The 17,958-nt window shown below is 47.7% G+C and overlaps 1 protein-coding gene across 6 annotated transcripts in view; it reads right to left on the minus strand.

Moving 5' to 3' along the window:
• The window catches only part of trit1 (tRNA isopentenyltransferase 1), a 753,539-nt gene that overhangs the window by 698,394 nt on the left and 37,187 nt on the right, over positions 1-17,958 (minus strand). For 3 of the 6 annotated variants that reach the window (XM_085962292.1, XM_085962293.1, XM_085962297.1), the window contains exons 6-8: positions 13,733-13,844; positions 10,406-10,539; positions 3,819-3,896 (exon numbers count right to left, since the gene is read on the minus strand). In XM_085962292.1, the coding sequence (XP_085818418.1) occupies positions 3,819-3,896; positions 10,406-10,539; positions 13,733-13,844 (324 nt within the window). The remainder of the gene's footprint in view (positions 1-3,818; positions 3,897-10,405; positions 10,540-13,732; positions 13,845-17,958) is intronic. The other 3 variants (XM_085962298.1, XM_085962296.1, XM_085962295.1) reach the window with 2 other exon arrangements.

The raw sequence follows: 17,958 nt of genomic DNA on the forward strand, positions 1-17,958 counted from the left end.
TTCGAAATAGCATCATGGGATCTTTGAGAGAGCAGACGGGGCCTCAGTTTAACGTCTCATTCGAAAGATGGCACCTCCGACAGTGCAGCACCCCCTCAGCACTGCACTGGAGTGTCAGCCTAGCTTCATGTGCTCATGTCCCTGGAGTTGGACTTGAACCCACAATCTTCTGACTCGGAGGCGAGCATGCTACCCACTGAGCCACAGGATAATAAGGGGCTGGAGTACGAGGCTATAAAATCCAGAGTGTAGTATCATTTAATAGGAACATAGGAACAGGAGAAGGCCATTTAGCCCCTCAAGCCTGTTCCACTGTTCAATGAGATCATGGCTGATCTGTGACCTAACTCTATATACCCGCCTTTGGCCCATATCCCTTAATACCTTTGTTTAACAAAAATCTATCAATCCCAGATTTAAGCTTAACAAGTGACCAAACATCAATTGCCATTTGCAGAAGAGAGTTCCAAACTTCTATCCACCCAATAGAGTAAGAATGGTACAACAGCTATTTAAATGGCCGTGACAAGTACAAGCTGTGCCCGGGGAGCAGTAACCTGCGAGCACATCAATCACTGATACACCTGAAACCACAGGATAAACAATTTGTTGCGAGTTCCTCGGTTTCTGTTATGCATGAAATCAGGGAATGAGGAGTGGGACATTGCAGTTTTGGGTTTTCACTCGATATTCTCCCTTGAATTCAATGTCACCGGCCTCTCCTGCAAGTAGATCGCCACTAACCAGAGTGTTTCTTTACCCCCAATATCCAAGTGGATAACAGCAGGACGCAGGAGTCAAGTAGAGAACTCGTGACACTTGACTCCAGCTTGCTGAAAGCATTGGCCCAGAAATTCGGGTCGGAAACTTCCCACGGGTGCAAGCCTCCCAGCTGCATTTACCTAGCGCACCGGCTGCTGTGCTGTGGGCCCGCGTGGGATTCCGATCCTGGAGCTGCTCCAACTGCCGGCGCGCAGTGCTTGCGTATCCCAGGGGCGCAGTTAGTTGGAAGCGTCCCCTGGGATCACGTGGGCCATGGAGAGCTAATCGTAGCAGGGAATCTCTATTCATAGATTTGACAGGAAGAGCTGTCCAATTAGTTAGGTTTTTGGGCTGAACTCTTCAAAAACTTTTTTTTTTTTTTAAATCACATAACTATAAATTACATAACTATTTTAAACTAATTTAAATTTGAAAATTAATTACAGTTTCTAACAGGGCAAAAAATAAACTTTCCTTTCTTTAAAGTATTTAAAAATAATAAACCTGTGGAAAAAATGTTTTAATTTTACTTAATTCACCACTTACCTTGTTAAAAGCAGGCCTTGCGACTGCTTTTTAAAAGTGTAACTCCTGGAGACTTACCCTCCCAGAGAAACCTGCAAAAAAAACGGAAGTTCCAGGCATACGCGCTGCCTCTCCGGCGCACGCGTTCCACCTGTCAACCCCTTCCTTTAAGGGAACGGAAGTTCCGGTTTCCCGTGCATGTGCAGTGCATGCACGAAACCGGTACTTTTGTTGGGCCTACGCGCGAGTACCCAGCGCGTACTCACCCGTGGGGACCCGAATTTCTGGCCCAATCCCGCCACTGCCATCATCTCAACTTCAAACGACAGAGCAATATACACTATCAGACAAAAAGAAAATACTGCAGATGCTGGAAATCTGAAATAAAAACAGAAAATGCTGGAAATACTCAGCAGGTCAGGCAGCATCCGTGAAGAGAGAAACAGAGTTAACGTTTCAGGTCGATGACCTTTTGTCAGAACTGGAAAAAAAGCAGGAAATGGAACCGATTTTTAAGCAAGTGTAGGGGCTGGGAAATGGGGGAGGGTATGGAAGAACAAAAGGGAAGGTCTGTGATAGGATAGAAGGCAGGAGAATTAAAGAGACATTAAGAGATATTCAAGGCAAGAGGAGATGGTAATGGGACAGGTTAAGAAACAAAGGATGGCTCTAGATGAAGTGTGAATTGTGTGGCAGAGTGAAAGACAGCTGCCCTGTGGGGGAGAAGAACAAAAGGCCAAACAAAGAGTGTGGATAAAATATATATATATATGATAGGGGCCGAGGTTATGATCTGAAATTGTTGAACTGAGTCCAGAGGGCTGTAAAGTGCCTAATTGAAAGATGAGGTGCTGTTCCTCGAGCTTACGCTGAAACAGCGATTTACTTGTACTTCTTGCAATCTAGTATACTGTATTTGCTGCTCACGATGCGGTCTCCTCTACATTGGGGAGACCAAACGCAGATTGGGTGACCGCTTTGCAGAACATCTCCGTTCAGTCCGTAAGGGGGACCCCGAGCTTCCGGTCGCCTGTCACTTTAATTCTTCGCACCACTCCCACTCAGACCTCAGCCTCTTGCCTTGTTCCACGGAAGCTCAGCATCCCATTACCATCTCCTTTTGCCTTGAATATCTCAATGTCTCTTTAATTCTCCTGCCTTTTATCCTATCACAGACCTTCCCTTTTGTTCTTTCATCCCCTCCCCCATTTCCCAGCCCCTAAACTTGCTTTAAAATCGGTTCCATTTCCTGCTTTTTTCCAGTTCTGACGAAAGGTCATCGACCTGACACGTTAACTCTGTTTCTCTCTCCACAGATGCTGCCTGACCTGCTGAGTTTCTCCAGCATTTTCTGTTTTTAATACACTCTATCAGACTGGGACTCTGGCTACTGTCCAGCACATTTACAAAGTATTCACAGCACAGAAACAGGCCGTTCGGTCCAATGGGTCCATGCTGATGTTTATGCTCCTCCCACCCCTCTTCCTCTAACTCTTCCAGCATATCCTACTATTCCTTTCTCCCTCATGGACATATCTAGCTTCCCATTAAATGCATCTGTGCTATTCGCCTTGATTGCTCCCTGTGGTAGCGAGTTCCACAGTCTCACCACTCTCTGGATAAAGAAGTTTCTCCTGAATTTGTTATTGGATTTATTAGTGACTATCTTATATTTATGGCCCCGAGATTTGGTCTCATCTGCAAGTGGAAACATCTTCTCAACGTCTACCCTATCAAACCCTTGCATAATTTTAAAGACCTCTATCAGGTCATCCTTCAGCTTTATTCCAATTTGTTACTTTGGTCTTTGTCTTATTTATGTCCTTCTCAATTTTTATCTTAAACCTTATTATGTTGTGATCATTTATTTAACATTAAACAGGTAAATGAACAGTCACAATACAAACAGTATATTTACAACAAAACTAGTCTGTTATCATTTAATGATGACACTGTTTTGAGAGTTCATAGAATCACAGCAGAGGAGGCCATTCAGCCCAATGGGCCTGTGCTGGCTCTTGGGAGAGCTCTTTCAATTAGTCCCACTCCCCTATCCCCATAGCCCTGCAAATCTTTCCTTTTCAAGTATTTATCAAATTCCCCTTTGAAAGTTACTGTTGAATCTGCTTCCACCACTCAGGCAGAACATTCCAGATCATAGCTCGCTGCGGAAAAAAACACTCATCTCCCCTCTTGTTCTCAGGAATTGGTAGACTACTGGACAACCCCTGGATACTTGGGCTCATTTTTAACTATGCTTGTCCAAGAATGAAGGGAAATTATAGAAGAACATTACTGATTCCTTCCCATCAGCCTCGGTCCATTCCCATTTGGAATGGAAGCTTCTATGTGTCTCTATTGCAGTATTGGTGCAGAAACATCGAGTTAATTGGAGATAGTAAGCGGTCAGAATCGCACATATCCATAAAAACCGAGAATGAGGCATATTTGATCTTTAATATAGCGCACTGGATGGAGCAGGCTCTGGTGTCCTTAACACATCATTCTTCAGCTCTCGCTCTGCTACTTACTTTTCAGGAAACGATTACGGACCCATTTGTTTTGCTTTCTTGCGTAACGCTTTGTCACTTGCTTCAGCGCAGCGATACCTTCAGGGAAAAGGACAGGGTGTAAACCGATCAGAGACACACACTCTCACTCCAAATAAACACTGCAGTCAGAGAGAGCAATCAGTGTAAATACACTCTTTCACACTGCAGCTGAGCGGCGGACCTGCAAGAGGCACAGAGTCAGCGAGAGGAGGATAAAAAGAGTGCGGAGAAGAAGCCTGTGACCGGAGTTGAGCGGCGGACCTGCGAGAGGCACAGAGTCAGCGAGGGAGGAGAGAAAGAGAAGTAAAAAGTAATCAAAGTGTGACGTCACCAGAAAGCAGGTAAGTGATTGGTAGGTGAGTATTTCTCTCTTTCTTGCTTTTTTCCAAACTTAATTTTTGTGGTTTATAGTTTCTAGGGTCTCTGATGTGTAGTGGGGAGTGCTGGTAAACAGGGGCCCTTGAGTATATCATTTAATTGTAGTGTAATTAGTGGTATTGATTTGATTTAATTTGAATTTATTAAAGGGTAAGTGATGGCAGCACAGCTCAGCCCCGTGGCATGCTCCTCCTGCACTATGGGAAATCAGGGACACTTCCTGTGTCCCTGACTACCATGTGCATGGGAAGTGTATTCAGCTGCAGCTACTGACCAGCGCCGCAATGCGGCGCTGGAGCTGGGAATGGATACATACTGGAGCATTCGCGATGCTGAGTACATCGTGGATAACACGTTTAGGGAGTTGGTCACACCGCAGGTAAAGGCTGCACAGGCAGGAAGGGAATGGGTGACCACCAGGCAGAGTAGTAGGCGCAGGCAGGTAGTGCAGGGGTCCCTTGTGGCCATCCCACTTTCAAACAGATATACCACTTTGGATATTGTTAAGGGGGATGGCTTATCGGGGGAAGGCAGCAGCAGCCAACTTCCTGGCACCATGGGTGGTCCTGCTGCACAGGACAGGAGGAAAAAAAGCAGGAGAGCTATAGCGATAGGGGATTCTATTGTAAGGGGAATAGATAGGCGTTTCTGCGGCCGCAAACGTGACTCCAGGATAGTATGTTGCCTCCCTGGTGCAAGGGTCAAGGATGTCTGAGTGGCTGCAGGGCATTCTGGAGGGGAAGGGTGAACAGCCAGTTGTCGTGGTGCATATAGGTACCAACGATATAGGTAAAAAACAGGATGAGGTCCTAAAAGCTGAATATAGGGAGTTAGGAGGTAAATTAAAAAATAGGACCTCAAAAAGGTAGTAATCTCAGGATTGCTACCAGTGCCACGTGCTAGTCAGAGTAGAAATAGAAGGATATTTCAGATGAATACGTGGCTAGAAGAATGGTGCAAGGGGGAGGGATTCAAATTCCTGGAACATTGGAACCGGTTCTGGGGGAGGTGGGACCAGTACAAATTGGACGGTTTGCACCTGGGCGGGACTGGAACCGATGTCCTAGGGGGAGTGTTTGCTAGTGCTGTTGGGGAGGGTTTAAACTAAAATGGCAGGGGGTTGGGAACCTGTGCAGGGAGACAGAGGAAAGGGAAGCAAGGATAGAAACAAGACAGGAAGGAGAAAAGCAAAAAAGTGGAAGGCAGAGAAATCAAGGGTGTAAATCAAACAGGGCCGCAGTAAATAATAATTTGAAAAAGACTAAGAGCGTTAAAAAATCAAGCCTGAAGGCGCTGTGTCTTAATGCGAGGCGCATTCGTAATAAGGTGGATGAATTAGCTGCACAAATAGATGTAAACAGATATGATATGATTGGGATTACAGAGGCATGGCTCCAGGATGACCAAGTCTGGGAATTCAACATCCAGGGGTATTCAATATTCAGGAAGGACAGGAAAAAAGGAAAAGGAGGTGGGGTAGCATTGCTGGTTAAAGAGGAGTTTAACACAATTGTAAGGAAGGATATTAGCTCTGATGATGTGGAATCTGTATGGGTAGAGCTGAGAAATACCAAGGGGCAGAAAACGTTTGGGGATCTGCATACAACTCCCACTAACAGTAATGCGGAGGTTGGGGATGGCATTAAATGGGAAATTAGAGATGCGTGCAATAAGGGCACAGCAGTTTCAAGGGTGACTTTAATCTACATATCGATTGGGCTAACCAAATTAGTAACAATACTGTGGAGGAGGAATTCCTAGAGTGTATACGGGATGGTTTCCTGGACCAATATGTCGAGGAACCAACTAGAGATCAGGCCATCTTAGACTGGGTATTATGTAATGAGAAAGGATTAATTAGCAATCTTGTTGTGCGAGGCCCCTTGGGGCGGAGCGAACATAATATGATAGAATTCTTCATTAAAATGGAGAGTGAAGTAGTGGACACAGAGACTAGGGTCCTGAATTTAAATAAAGGAAACTACAATGGTATGAGGCGCGAGTTGGCTAGGATGGATTGGGGAACGTTACTTAAAGGGTTGATGGTGGATAGGCAATGGCAAACATTTAAAGATCACAGGAATGAACAAATTCTGTAGTTCATCCATGTTTGGCATAAAAATAAAACAAAAAAGGTGACTCAACCTTGGCGAACTAGGGAAATTAGAGATAGCATAAGGTCCAAGGAGAGGACATATAAATTGGCCAGAAAAAGCAGCAAACCTGAGGATTGAGAGCAGTTTAGGATTCAGCAAAGGAGGACAAAGGGATTAATTAAGAGGGGGAAAATAGGTTGAGAGTAAGCTTGCAGGAACATAAAAACTGACTGTAAAAGCTTCTATAGATATGTGAAGAGAAAAAGATTGGTGAAGTCAAGCGTAGGTCCCTTGCAGTCAGAATCAGGGGAATTTATAATGGGGAACAAAGAAATAGGTGACCAATTAAATACATACTTTGGGAGATTATTTGTGTCCTCCTTTGTGAAGACAGAACCAGAGATGTCGGGGAACATAGGGTCTTAATGAGAGGGAGGAATTGAATGAAATCAGTATTTGTAGGGAAATGGCGATAGGGAAATTGACAGGATTGAAGGCCAATAAATCCCCAGGGCCTGAGAATCTACATCCTAGGATACTTAAGGAAGTGTCCCTAGAAATAGTAGATGCATTGCTGGTCATCTTCCAAAAATCTATAGACTCTGGAACAGTTCCCATGGATTGGAGGATCACTATTCAAAAAAGGTGGTAGAGAGAAAACGGGGAATTATAGACCGGTCAGCCTGACATCGGTAGTGGGGAAAATGCTAGAGTCCATTATAAAAGATGTAATAGCAGAGCACTTGGAAAATAGTGACAGGATCGGACAAAGTCAACATGGATTTACAAAAGGTAAATCGTGCTTGACTAATCTACTGGAATTTTTTGAGGACGTAACTGGTAGAATTGATAAGGGAGAACCAGTGGATGTGGTGTATTTGGACTTTCAGAAGGCTTTCGATAAGGTCCCGCATAAGAGATTAGTGTGTAAAGTTAAGGCACATGGGATTGGGGGTAAGGTACCGTCTTGGATAGAGAACTGGTTGGCAGACAGGAAGTAAAGCGTTGGAATAAACGGATCTTTTTCCGAGTGGCAGGCAGTGACTAGTGGGGTACTGCAGGGATTGGCGCTAGGACCCCAGCTATTTAATATATATTGTGATGATCTAGACGAGAGAACTAGATGTAATATCTCCAAGTTTGCAGACGACACAAAGCTGGGTGGGCGTGTGTGCCGTGAGGAGGATGCAGAGAAACTCCAGTATGATTTGGACAGGTTGGGTGATTGGGCAGATGCAGTATAGTGTGGATAAATGCGAGGTTATCCACTTCGGTGGCAAAAACAGGAAGACAGATTATCTGAACGGCAATAGATTGGGAAAAGGGGAAGTGCAACGAGACCTGGGTGTCCTTGTGCACCAGTCGCTGAAGGTAAGCATGTAGGTGCAGCAGGTGGTTAAGGCGACAAATGGCATGTTGGCCTTCATAGCGAAAGGATTAGAGTACAGGAGCAAGGATGTCTTGCTGCAGTTGTACAGGGCCTTGGTGAGACCACACCTTGAGTATCGTGTGCAGTTTTGGTCGCCTTATCCGAGGAAGGATTTTCTTGCCCTGGAGAGCGTGCAGCGAAGATTCACAAGACTGATGCCTGGGATGGCAGGAATGACGTATGAGGAGAGATTGGGTCGATGAGGCTTATATTCGCTAGAGTTTAGAAGAATGAGAGGGGAACTCATTGAAACTTAGAAAATTCTAACAGGATTAGACAGACTAGATGCAGGAAGGATGTTCCCGATGGTCAGGGAGTCCAGAACCAGGGGTCACAGTCTAAGGATAAGGGGTAAGCCATTTAGGACAGAAATGAGGAGGAATTTCTTCACCCAGAGAGTGGTGAACCTGTGGAATTCTCTACCACACAAGGCAGTTGAGGCCAATTCATTAAATATATTCAAGAAGGAGTTTGATATATTTGTTCAGGCTAAAGGGATCAAGGGATATGGGGAGAAGGCAGGGACAGGGTACTGAATTTGGATGATCAGCCATGATCGCATTAAATGGTGGAACAGGCTCGAGGGGCCAAATGGCTTAATCCTGCTCCTATCTTCTATGTTTCCAAATAAACACTGCAGAGTCAGAGAGCAGAGTGTAAATACACTCTCACACACATATTTCTGACACTGCAGTGTTTATTTACAGAAATCACAGAAACTCCACAGTGCAGATAGAGGCCATTTCGGCCCATCGAGCCTGCACCGACACATATCCCACCCGATCCCCATAACCCCTACACCAACACATATCCCACCCTATCCCCGTAACCCCACGTATTTAATCCCCCTAACACTAAGGGTCAATTTATCATAGCCAATCAACCTAACCCGCACATCTTTGGAGAGTGGCTAAATACTGCAATCACAGCTTCACGATTCCTGTGGTTTGCTCGATGATGCTGCTGTGGAAGCAGAGACCTCCAGTGTCAGTTTGGCTCAGTTGGTATCACTCTGGCCTTTAAGTCAGAAGGTTGTGGGTTCGAGCTCCACTCCAGGTCCTGAACCCACAATCTAAGCTGGCATTCCAGTGCAGTGCTGAGGGAGTGCTGCACTGTCGGAGATGCTGTCATTCAGATGAGACGTTAAACCGAGGCCCTGCCTGCCCTCAGGTGGACGTAAAAGATCTCATGGCATTATCCGAAGAAGAGCAGGGGTGTTGTCCCCGGCGTCCTGGACAATATATATCCCTCAACCAACATCACTGAAACAGATGATTTGGTTGTTACCTTTGCTGTTTATGGGACTTGTGTGTGTGTGGAAATTGGCTGCGGTGTATGTCTACATAACAGTGACTGCACTTCAACACTAATTCATTGGCTGTGGAGCACTTGGGGACGTCCTGAGGAAGTGAAAGGCGCTATAGAAATGCAGGTTCTTTCTTTCCTTAAAGCTGTTCAGCAAGTGTTTGTGGATGCTGCACAGCTGTCAAAGGCCCTGGTCTCCAAGGAGATAACCTGGCACTTGTAGCCCAGGGAGGACCAATGGTTGGGAGGGAGGGGGGCAGCTGGCATAGCAGCCAGCAGGACAGTGAGGAGTGAGCTGCGGCTTCCTGTGCAGATGGTCACTGGCTAACTACACACTAATGGAATAGATGCCATTGCGATTCCGGAGTGCTGCAGTACTGTGGGTAGAGGGCCGGGGGCCCTGTAAACTGCAGGCCCTCTCCTGTTTCCTGTTATCCATGGGAAGGTGCGTGTTCTGGCAAACAATGAGTCAGACATCTAACTGATACCTTTATGGATTGCAGATTGGCTGATGTTACTGATGTCCCCTGTGCCAGAGGTAACAAAGTGCCCATTACTGCAAGAGGCAGTGTCTAGTTTGCCCTGGGGCTCGGCTGCAACTCTCCTGCAACATGTCGCACAAGTGCGTAACCCCCCTGGAGGAGCACAGCTCCCACGTCCATTGCTCTCCGGTCAAGCTTAGATGTTTCCTGTTGCAGCTCAATCACTGCTGCCTATTTTAGGCCATTGAGACATGACATTCTAGACCATATGCAAGTTGTTTATTTAAATACTCGACCACCGTGGCGTGGCCCATCCTCTGATTATGTTTGCCATTTATGAGAAATTCTCATTTCTATGTTGAAAAATAAGCATGCCAAATTTTTTTTTTTTTTTTTTTTTTTAAAGTTAAAGCAATAATGTTTTATGCTTCACTGATATATTTTTAATGAAATTGAAAAACTACAGCTAATAATAGCAGATCCATCATACTTTCCTATCCCTTGGCTCGTACCCTGAGATGGGAGTTCTATACAGTATTGCTATACCCAGTGCAGCGTGGGCTATACCCAGTGCAGCGTGGGCTATACCCAGTGCAGCGTGGGCTATACCCAGTGCAGCGTGGGCTATACCCAGTGCAGCGTGGGCTATACCCAGCGCAACGTGGGCTATACCCAGCGCAGCGTGGGCTATACCCAGCGCAGCGTGGGCTATACCCAGCGCAGCGTGGGCTATACCCAGCGCAGCGTGGGCTATACCCAGCGCAGCGTGGGCTATACCCAGTGCAGCGTGGGCTATACCCAGCGCAGCGTGGGCTATACCCAGTGCAGCGTGGGCTATACCCAGTGCAGCGTGGGCTATACCCAGCGTTGACGTACCCAGGATGTTGCATCGCATCGTACCTTGGGACAGCAGTTTTTCCCTTGTCTCACTGCAGCGGCTGTTGGAGATCAGATATTCGTGGAATTCCTTGAATCCGATGGACTGAAAGATGCCATGCCGATAGTCCTGGCTGTGTCCCAATGGAAAAAGACCCAGACACAAATAACCAATTAATAATCTGCCAATTAATGGAACAGAAAGGCCGGCACAGCAGAATGAGTCGCCAACTACAGAATTCCTCATCCCCTCAGTATGGCAACATCCCATGGGCTGGAGACACACACACTTCACCACTGGTGCGGAGACACACACACCTCACCACTGGTGCGGAGACACACACACCTCACCACTGGTGTGGAGACACACACACTTCACCACTGGTGTGGAGACACACACACTTCACCACTGGTGTGGAGACACACACACACTTCACCACTGGTGTGGAGACACACACACACTTCACCACTGGTGTGGAGACACACACACTTCACCACTGGTGTGGAGACACACACACTTCACCACTGGTGTGGAGACACACACACTTCACCACTGGTGTGGAGACACACACACTTCACCACTGGTGTGGAGACACACACACTTCACCACTGGTGTGGAGACACACACACTTCACCACTGGTGCGGAGACACACACACTTCACCACTGGTGCGGAGACACACACACTTCACCACTGGTGTGGAGACACACACACTTCACCACTGGTGTGGAGACACACACACCTCACCACTGGTGTGGAGACACACACACTTCACCACTGGTGTGGAGACACACACACTTCACCACTGGTGTGGAGACACACACACTTCACCACTGGTGTGGAGACACACACACTTCACCACTGGTGTGGAGACACACACACCTCACCACTGGTGTGGAGACACACACACCTCACCACTGGTGTGGAGACACACACACTTCACCACTGGTGTGGAGACACACACACTTCACCACTGGTGTGGAGACACACACACTTCACCACTGGTGTGGAGACACACACACTTCACCACTGGTGTGGAGACACACACACTTCACCACTGGTGCGGAGACACACACACTTCACCACTGGTGTGGAGACACACACACTTCACCACTGGTGTGGAGACACACACACTTCACCACTGGTGTGGAGACACACACACCTCACCACTGGTGTGGAGACACACACACTTCACCACTGGTGTGGAGACACACACACTTCACCACTGGTGTGGAGACACACACACTTCACCACTGGTGTGGAGACACACACACTTCACCACTGGTGTGGAGACACACACACTTCACCACTGGTGTGGAGACACACACACACTTCACCACTGGTGCGGAGACACACACACTTCACCACTGGTGCGGAGACACACACACTTCACCACTGGTGCGGAGACACACACACTTCACCACTGGTGCGGAGACACACACACTTCACCACTGGTGTGGAGACACACACACTTCACCACTGGTGTGGAGACACACACACACTTCACCACTGGTGCGGAGACACACACACTTCACCACTGGTGCGGAGACACACACACTTCACCACTGGTGCGGAGACACACACACTTCACCACTGGTGCGGAGACACACACACTTCACCACTGGTGCGGAGACACACACACTTCACCACTGGTGCGGAGACACACACACACCTCACCACTGGTGCGGAGACACACACACTTCACCACTGGTGTGGAGACACACACACTTCACCACTGGTGTGGAGACACACACACACCTCACCACTGGTGTGGAGACACACACACCTCACCACTGGTGCGGAGACACATCTCTCACTGATGGATCTCCCTGCCACTGAGGGAACGGTACGGGAGGGAATATCTGAAGGTGGCCTATAGTTTCCTTATTACAGCAAACAAACATTTTTTGTGAAAATGGAGCAAGATACGGGCTGCCCACGGTGAGATGCTTGCTAACATCTCTCATGACCTGTACAAACTGTGCTGATTTCCCCAGGATATAATGCTCCTATTTTCCCTTTTAGGAAGTCTCGTCAGACCAGACATGAATATTGGAAAGGATGCCATGTTGGGAGAGCACTGCTATCCCTTACAGACCTCAGCCAACCCCACGACCCCCAGCGACAGCCCTCAGCCGTTTATTAAAGCTTTGTGATTGCTAAACACACAAAAAGGATGATTAGACATGAAGGGGGCTAGCTTGTACTTCAGTGAGAGAATGGCAGAGGTGCAGAATAAGTATTTCCCACAGTGCTTATAGGGGAAAGCGAGAGTGGGACTGCTGGTGTAAAAGTACAGCCACTACCTGCCATAGATATTTGAAAGGGAACGCTATTAAAACTATCTTTAGAGAATCATCAACAACAGGAGCTGTGTCTGAGGATAGGGAGACCTGGGAGAGCAGCAATCCTTAAAAAGGGGCAAAGGGACAACCCAGGAACCTACAGGCCCGAGTCAGTTGTGGGGAAATCATTAGAAGGCAGGCCTGAAAGAGGGGGCAATGAAACATGTGATGGGTGTCATGAATCTCATCATTCATGAAGAAATGACTCATGAAATAACACTGGGCGGCCAGCTGGTGGCGCCGTCCAAGGAGTATAAATACTCAGGCGTGGGCCCAGCTTGCCCAGGATGTTTCTGTAACCAGGAACTAGTGATGTAACTAGAATCTCATGGTTGTGAAACAGTTGATTACTAAGCACTTGGTTTGAGTATAAAACAAGGCTTTAGTTATTTTACATCTATGGGATGGGAAGAGGGAGCCAGTGTGGATTTCTGGGAGGGCAGATTTAGACAACTAATTTACTGCGGCTCAGGAAAATGACAGACCTTGTTGACAAGAGGAATTGTGTGGTTGTCGCACTACAGCAAGGGGATTCAACAAGGAGGCAATGCAGAAAAGGGAAACCAAACTCATTCCGAGCTTCAGGCATCGGAGCTTAGAGAGCTTTTGGGTTGTTTACTCTGGAGAAGAGAATTATTCGAGCCTCATTCATGCTTTGGTCACCTCTAGACTCAATTATTCACATGTCCTCCTGGCCGGACCTCCCATCCTCCACCCGCTGTAAACATCAGCTCATTCACAACTCTGCTGCCTGTGTCCTATCCCACACCAAGTCCCACTCACCCACCCCTTGTCCTTCTTCACCTAAATTGCTTCCCTGATCCCCAAACACCTCAAATTTAAAATTTGCATCTGCATATTTAAAATCTCTCAGCCTCACCCCTCCCTACTTCTGTAACCTCCTCCAGCCTATTTGCAAAAACTTTGAACGTGATGACCTAACAGGACAGATTTTCCTGCTCGACTATGTCCATGACCAGACCTGTTCGCGGCTATTTTCTGTTGGTTGTATTGAGTGTGAAAACCATTCAGTTCTTCCAGAAGGCCAGCGGTCAGCATGTCATCGACCCGATGATCCAAACGCTCATCGAGAACTAGAGACAATAAATAAAGAACCATCAGGCTCGTGACACTTTCGTGCAGTAATTTGTTGTAAAATTTTCACGCAGAGAAAGATAATACGAGCCGAGGAGTGAAACACTAATTATCGACACCACCAGATCTGGTCTAAACACCTCAAGCTGCACCACCTCAGGCTCTGCTACCTCAAGATATCCCACTTCAAATGCTCCCACCCCTTCTTCTCCACACCCCCCCGGATCCTCCGATTATCCAGGACATCACCCCTGTGCTCGCTGACCTACATTGGCTCCTGGTTAAGCAAAGCCTCAATTTTAAAATTCTCATCCTCGTTTTCAAATCCCTCCATGGCCTCGCCCCTCCCTATCTCCAACATCCTCCAGCCCCACAACCCTCAGAGATCTCTGCGCTCCTCCAATTCTTGTCTCATGCGCATCCCTGATTTTAATCGCCCCACCACTGGTGTCCGTGCCTTCAGCTGCCGAGGCCCTAAACGCTGGAGTTCCCTCCCTAAACCTCTCGGCCTCTGTACTTCTCTCTCCTCCTTTAAGATGCTCCTTAAAACCTGCCGCTTTGGCCTAATTTCTCCTTATGTGACTCGGTGTGAAATATTGTTTGCTAACACTCCTGTGACGTGCCTTGGGACATGTTACTAGGTTATAGCTATATAAAGGGAAGTTGTTGTTGACAAGGAAAGCCCAATATCCCTTTCTCAACCACCGACCACCTCCTCCCACCTGCTGCACTCTCCATTCCCAGCACCGATCCTAGATGTGGGCAATTCATAGGGGGAGAAATGTGTGTTGGCCAGTCGGAGTTCATGGCCGCTGAAAATGGCCGCAATACTAACGGGGCCAAATTCATCTGGAGACTGTTGGCGCAGCGCTTACCTGCCGTGCAACACCGTCTTGGTGGCGGTGCTGGAGGCATCTGACCCGAAATTCATGTGCAGGTGCGGTGTTCGAGACTGGAACAGCCTCTGGAAGCGAGGCTGTGGAGCTCACAAGCAATCGTGGGCAGTGAAGAGGCCTGAGAATTAATAGGGGCAATGCACTCTGAAGCAATACAAATTAAATGAAGTGAAAGAATGCAGTTTTCAGCCCTTACTGCATAAAAAAAAAAATTTAACAAGAAGTCCCAAATGTGAATATTCAGTTCTTAAAGCTGAATTCCTTTCCTAACCTCAAAAAAATGCAAGAAAAGCTCCAGCACTACCACAAATGGCTCAGCAAGCCAGGGAAGGGGCAGCCAGGGTCGCGCACGCAGCACTCCAGCTTTGTGCAGAGGGTCAACACTGCAAGACAGGCCCTCGACCCACTGCCAGCAGTGTCGCCCCCATCTCCTGGCCCCAGAGCCCAAAGAATCTTCATGACCTCAGACCACTGGTCAATGAATGCACCTTCAAAAGCCGTCTCCTACCAACTGCACCACTAGCCACACACGGAAAAAATTAACGGGCACTTGGAGAGGTTTAAGCTAATTAAGGAGAGCCAACACAGATTTGTAAAAGGCAGATCGTGTGTGATCAATCCGCCTTGTTACTTCATCAAAAAATTCAACTAGATTAATGATGGGAAAGGGCGTTGTCTACATGGAGTTTAGGAAGGCGTTTGACAAAGTACCACATAGAAGGCTGGTTAACAAAATTGAGGCTCATGGAATAGGTGGGTCAGTGGCAGCTTAGATAAGGAAGTGGCTTAAGGACAGAAAACAGCGGGTTGTGGTAAATGGCTGTGTTTCAGACTGGAGGATGGTAGACAGTGGTGTTCCCCAAGGGTCAGTGCTGGGGCCACTGCTTTTTTTGATGCACATAAAGGACCTGGATATTGGAATACAGAATAGAATTTCTAAATGTGCTAATGACACCAAACTTTGGGGGGGGGGGGGGGGGGGGGGGGTGGCAAACTGTGAGGATGATACCAATCGACTGCAACAGGACATAGAAAGGTTAACAGAATGGGCAGACAAGTGGCAGATGGAATTTAAGAGAGAGAAGTGTGAGGTGATGCATTTTGACAGCAGGAAGAGGGAGAGGCGATATACACTAACTCCCAGGTCCCTCTGTCCCTGCACACTCTTAATGGCACAGTTTTAATGTGCACAGGTCCCTGAAGGTAGCGGGACATATTGAGAGAGTGGTTAGCAAAGCATATGGGATCTTGGGTTTCATAAATAGAGGTATTGAGTACAAAAGTAGAGATGTTATGCTGAACCTTCATAAAGCACTGGTTAGGCCACAACTGGAGTATTGCGTCCAGTTCTGGTCACCACACTTTAGGAAGGATGTGAATGTACTTGAGAGGGTGCAGAGGAGATTTACCAGAATGGTTCCGGGGATGGGGGATCTTAGCTACAAGGACAGGTTGGAGATGCTGGATTTGTTTTCATTAGAGCAAAGGAGGTTGCAGGGTGATTTGATAGAGGTGAACAAGATTATGACGGGTTTGGATAGGCTAGACGGGGAAAGGCTGTTCCCACTAGTTGATGGTACAAGGACTAGGGGACACAGATTTAAGGTTTTGGGCAAGAGATACAGGGAGGATTTGAGGAAAAACCTTTTTTACGCAGCGAGTGGTGAGGACCTGGAACTCGCTGCCAACTGAAGTGGTGGAAGCGGAGACACTCAATGTTTTCAAGGGGAGACTGGATAGGCACTTGAGGGAAATAAACTTGCAGGGCTACAGGGATAGAGCGGGGGAATGGGACTGACTGGATTGCTCTACAGAGAGCCGGCATGGACTCTGACTCGGTGGGCCGAATGGCCTCCTTCTGTTCCGTCAGGACTCTACTCTATGACACTGCTCAATGCACAACCTCCAATCACTCACCTACCAACAACCTGCACCAATCACGAGGCACATCTCCCATTCCTAGCCTCACCTTCCCTCCTTGAAGGAGACGGTGCAGGCCATTCTTGGCAGGGGCATGGCTAAACCCTTGGCTGGGGCAGGGCTAAGCCCTTGGCCGGGGCAGGGCTAAGCCCTAGGCCAGCTGAAAGGACACAAGATGCTGGTATCCTCATACTGGCATGCACCTCATGCTTTCCCACCCTCACATCACCACAACTCCACCCTTGTGCCTTCCTCATTTCACACTCGAGAAATGCAGCCTGCCCGGCCAGTAGGCAACCAGGAGCAGGAGGACAAAGAGGCGGAGGAAGAGGAGGAGAAGGAGGGGGAGGACAAAGAGGAGGACGCTGACAACAAGGACGAGGTGGAGATTCATTTGACACTCCCACCCACCAGCTCAAGGTCAACCAGCAAAGCCATTTGCAGTGTCCCCCACTGAAAGTCAGCAGCCATGTTGCAGCCACTGTGGTAGCACTGCGTGACATCAGTAAGATAGGCAAAGGCACACACAAGACAGTCACTAAGAGAATGCATACGGGTGATGAGTTGATTTCTTGAGGTCACATTGGATGGCTAGACGTATAAAGTTGGATTGGAAAATTTGCTTTGTGGTGGCTTATATTTCAGCATTGTGGCCAAGAGGACGCTGTGATGGTCAGAAACAAAGGGAGGGCAAATGTGTGCGACTAATGTTGAAAGGGGAATTGGGGTTGTGGTCACTGGGACTGCAGGCAGATGATGGCAGGCAGTGACTAGTGGGGTACTGCAAGGATCGGTCCTAGGACCCCAGCTGTTCACAATATATATTAATGATCTGGACGAGGGAATTGGATGTAATATCTCCAAATTTGCAGATGACACAAAGCTGGGTGGGAGGGTATGCTGTGAGGAGGATGTCGTGAAACTCCAGGACGATTTGGACAGGTTGGGTGACTGGGCAGAAACATGGCAAATGCACTATAATGTGGATAAATGTGAGGTTATCCACTTTGGTGGCAAAAACAGGAAGGCAGATTATTATCTGAATGGCAATAGATTGGGAGAAGGGGGAAGTGCAAAGAGACCTGGGTGTTCTTGTGCACCAGTCGCTGAAGGTAAGCATGCAGGTGCAGCAGGCGGTTAAGAAGGCAAATGGTATGTTGGCCTTCGTAGCAAGAGGGTTTGAGTACAGGAACAAGGATGTCTTGCTGCAGTTGTACAGGGCCTTGGTGAGACCACATCTTGAGTATTGTGTGCAGTTTTGGTCGCCTTACCTGAGGAAGGACGTTCTTGCCATGGA

This window comes from Somniosus microcephalus, chromosome 20, assembly GCF_052327205.1.
Source record: "Somniosus microcephalus isolate GS21.2 chromosome 20, FLI_Smic_1.0, whole genome shotgun sequence".
Classification (NCBI taxonomy): Eukaryota; Metazoa; Chordata; class Chondrichthyes; order Squaliformes; family Somniosidae; genus Somniosus; species Somniosus microcephalus.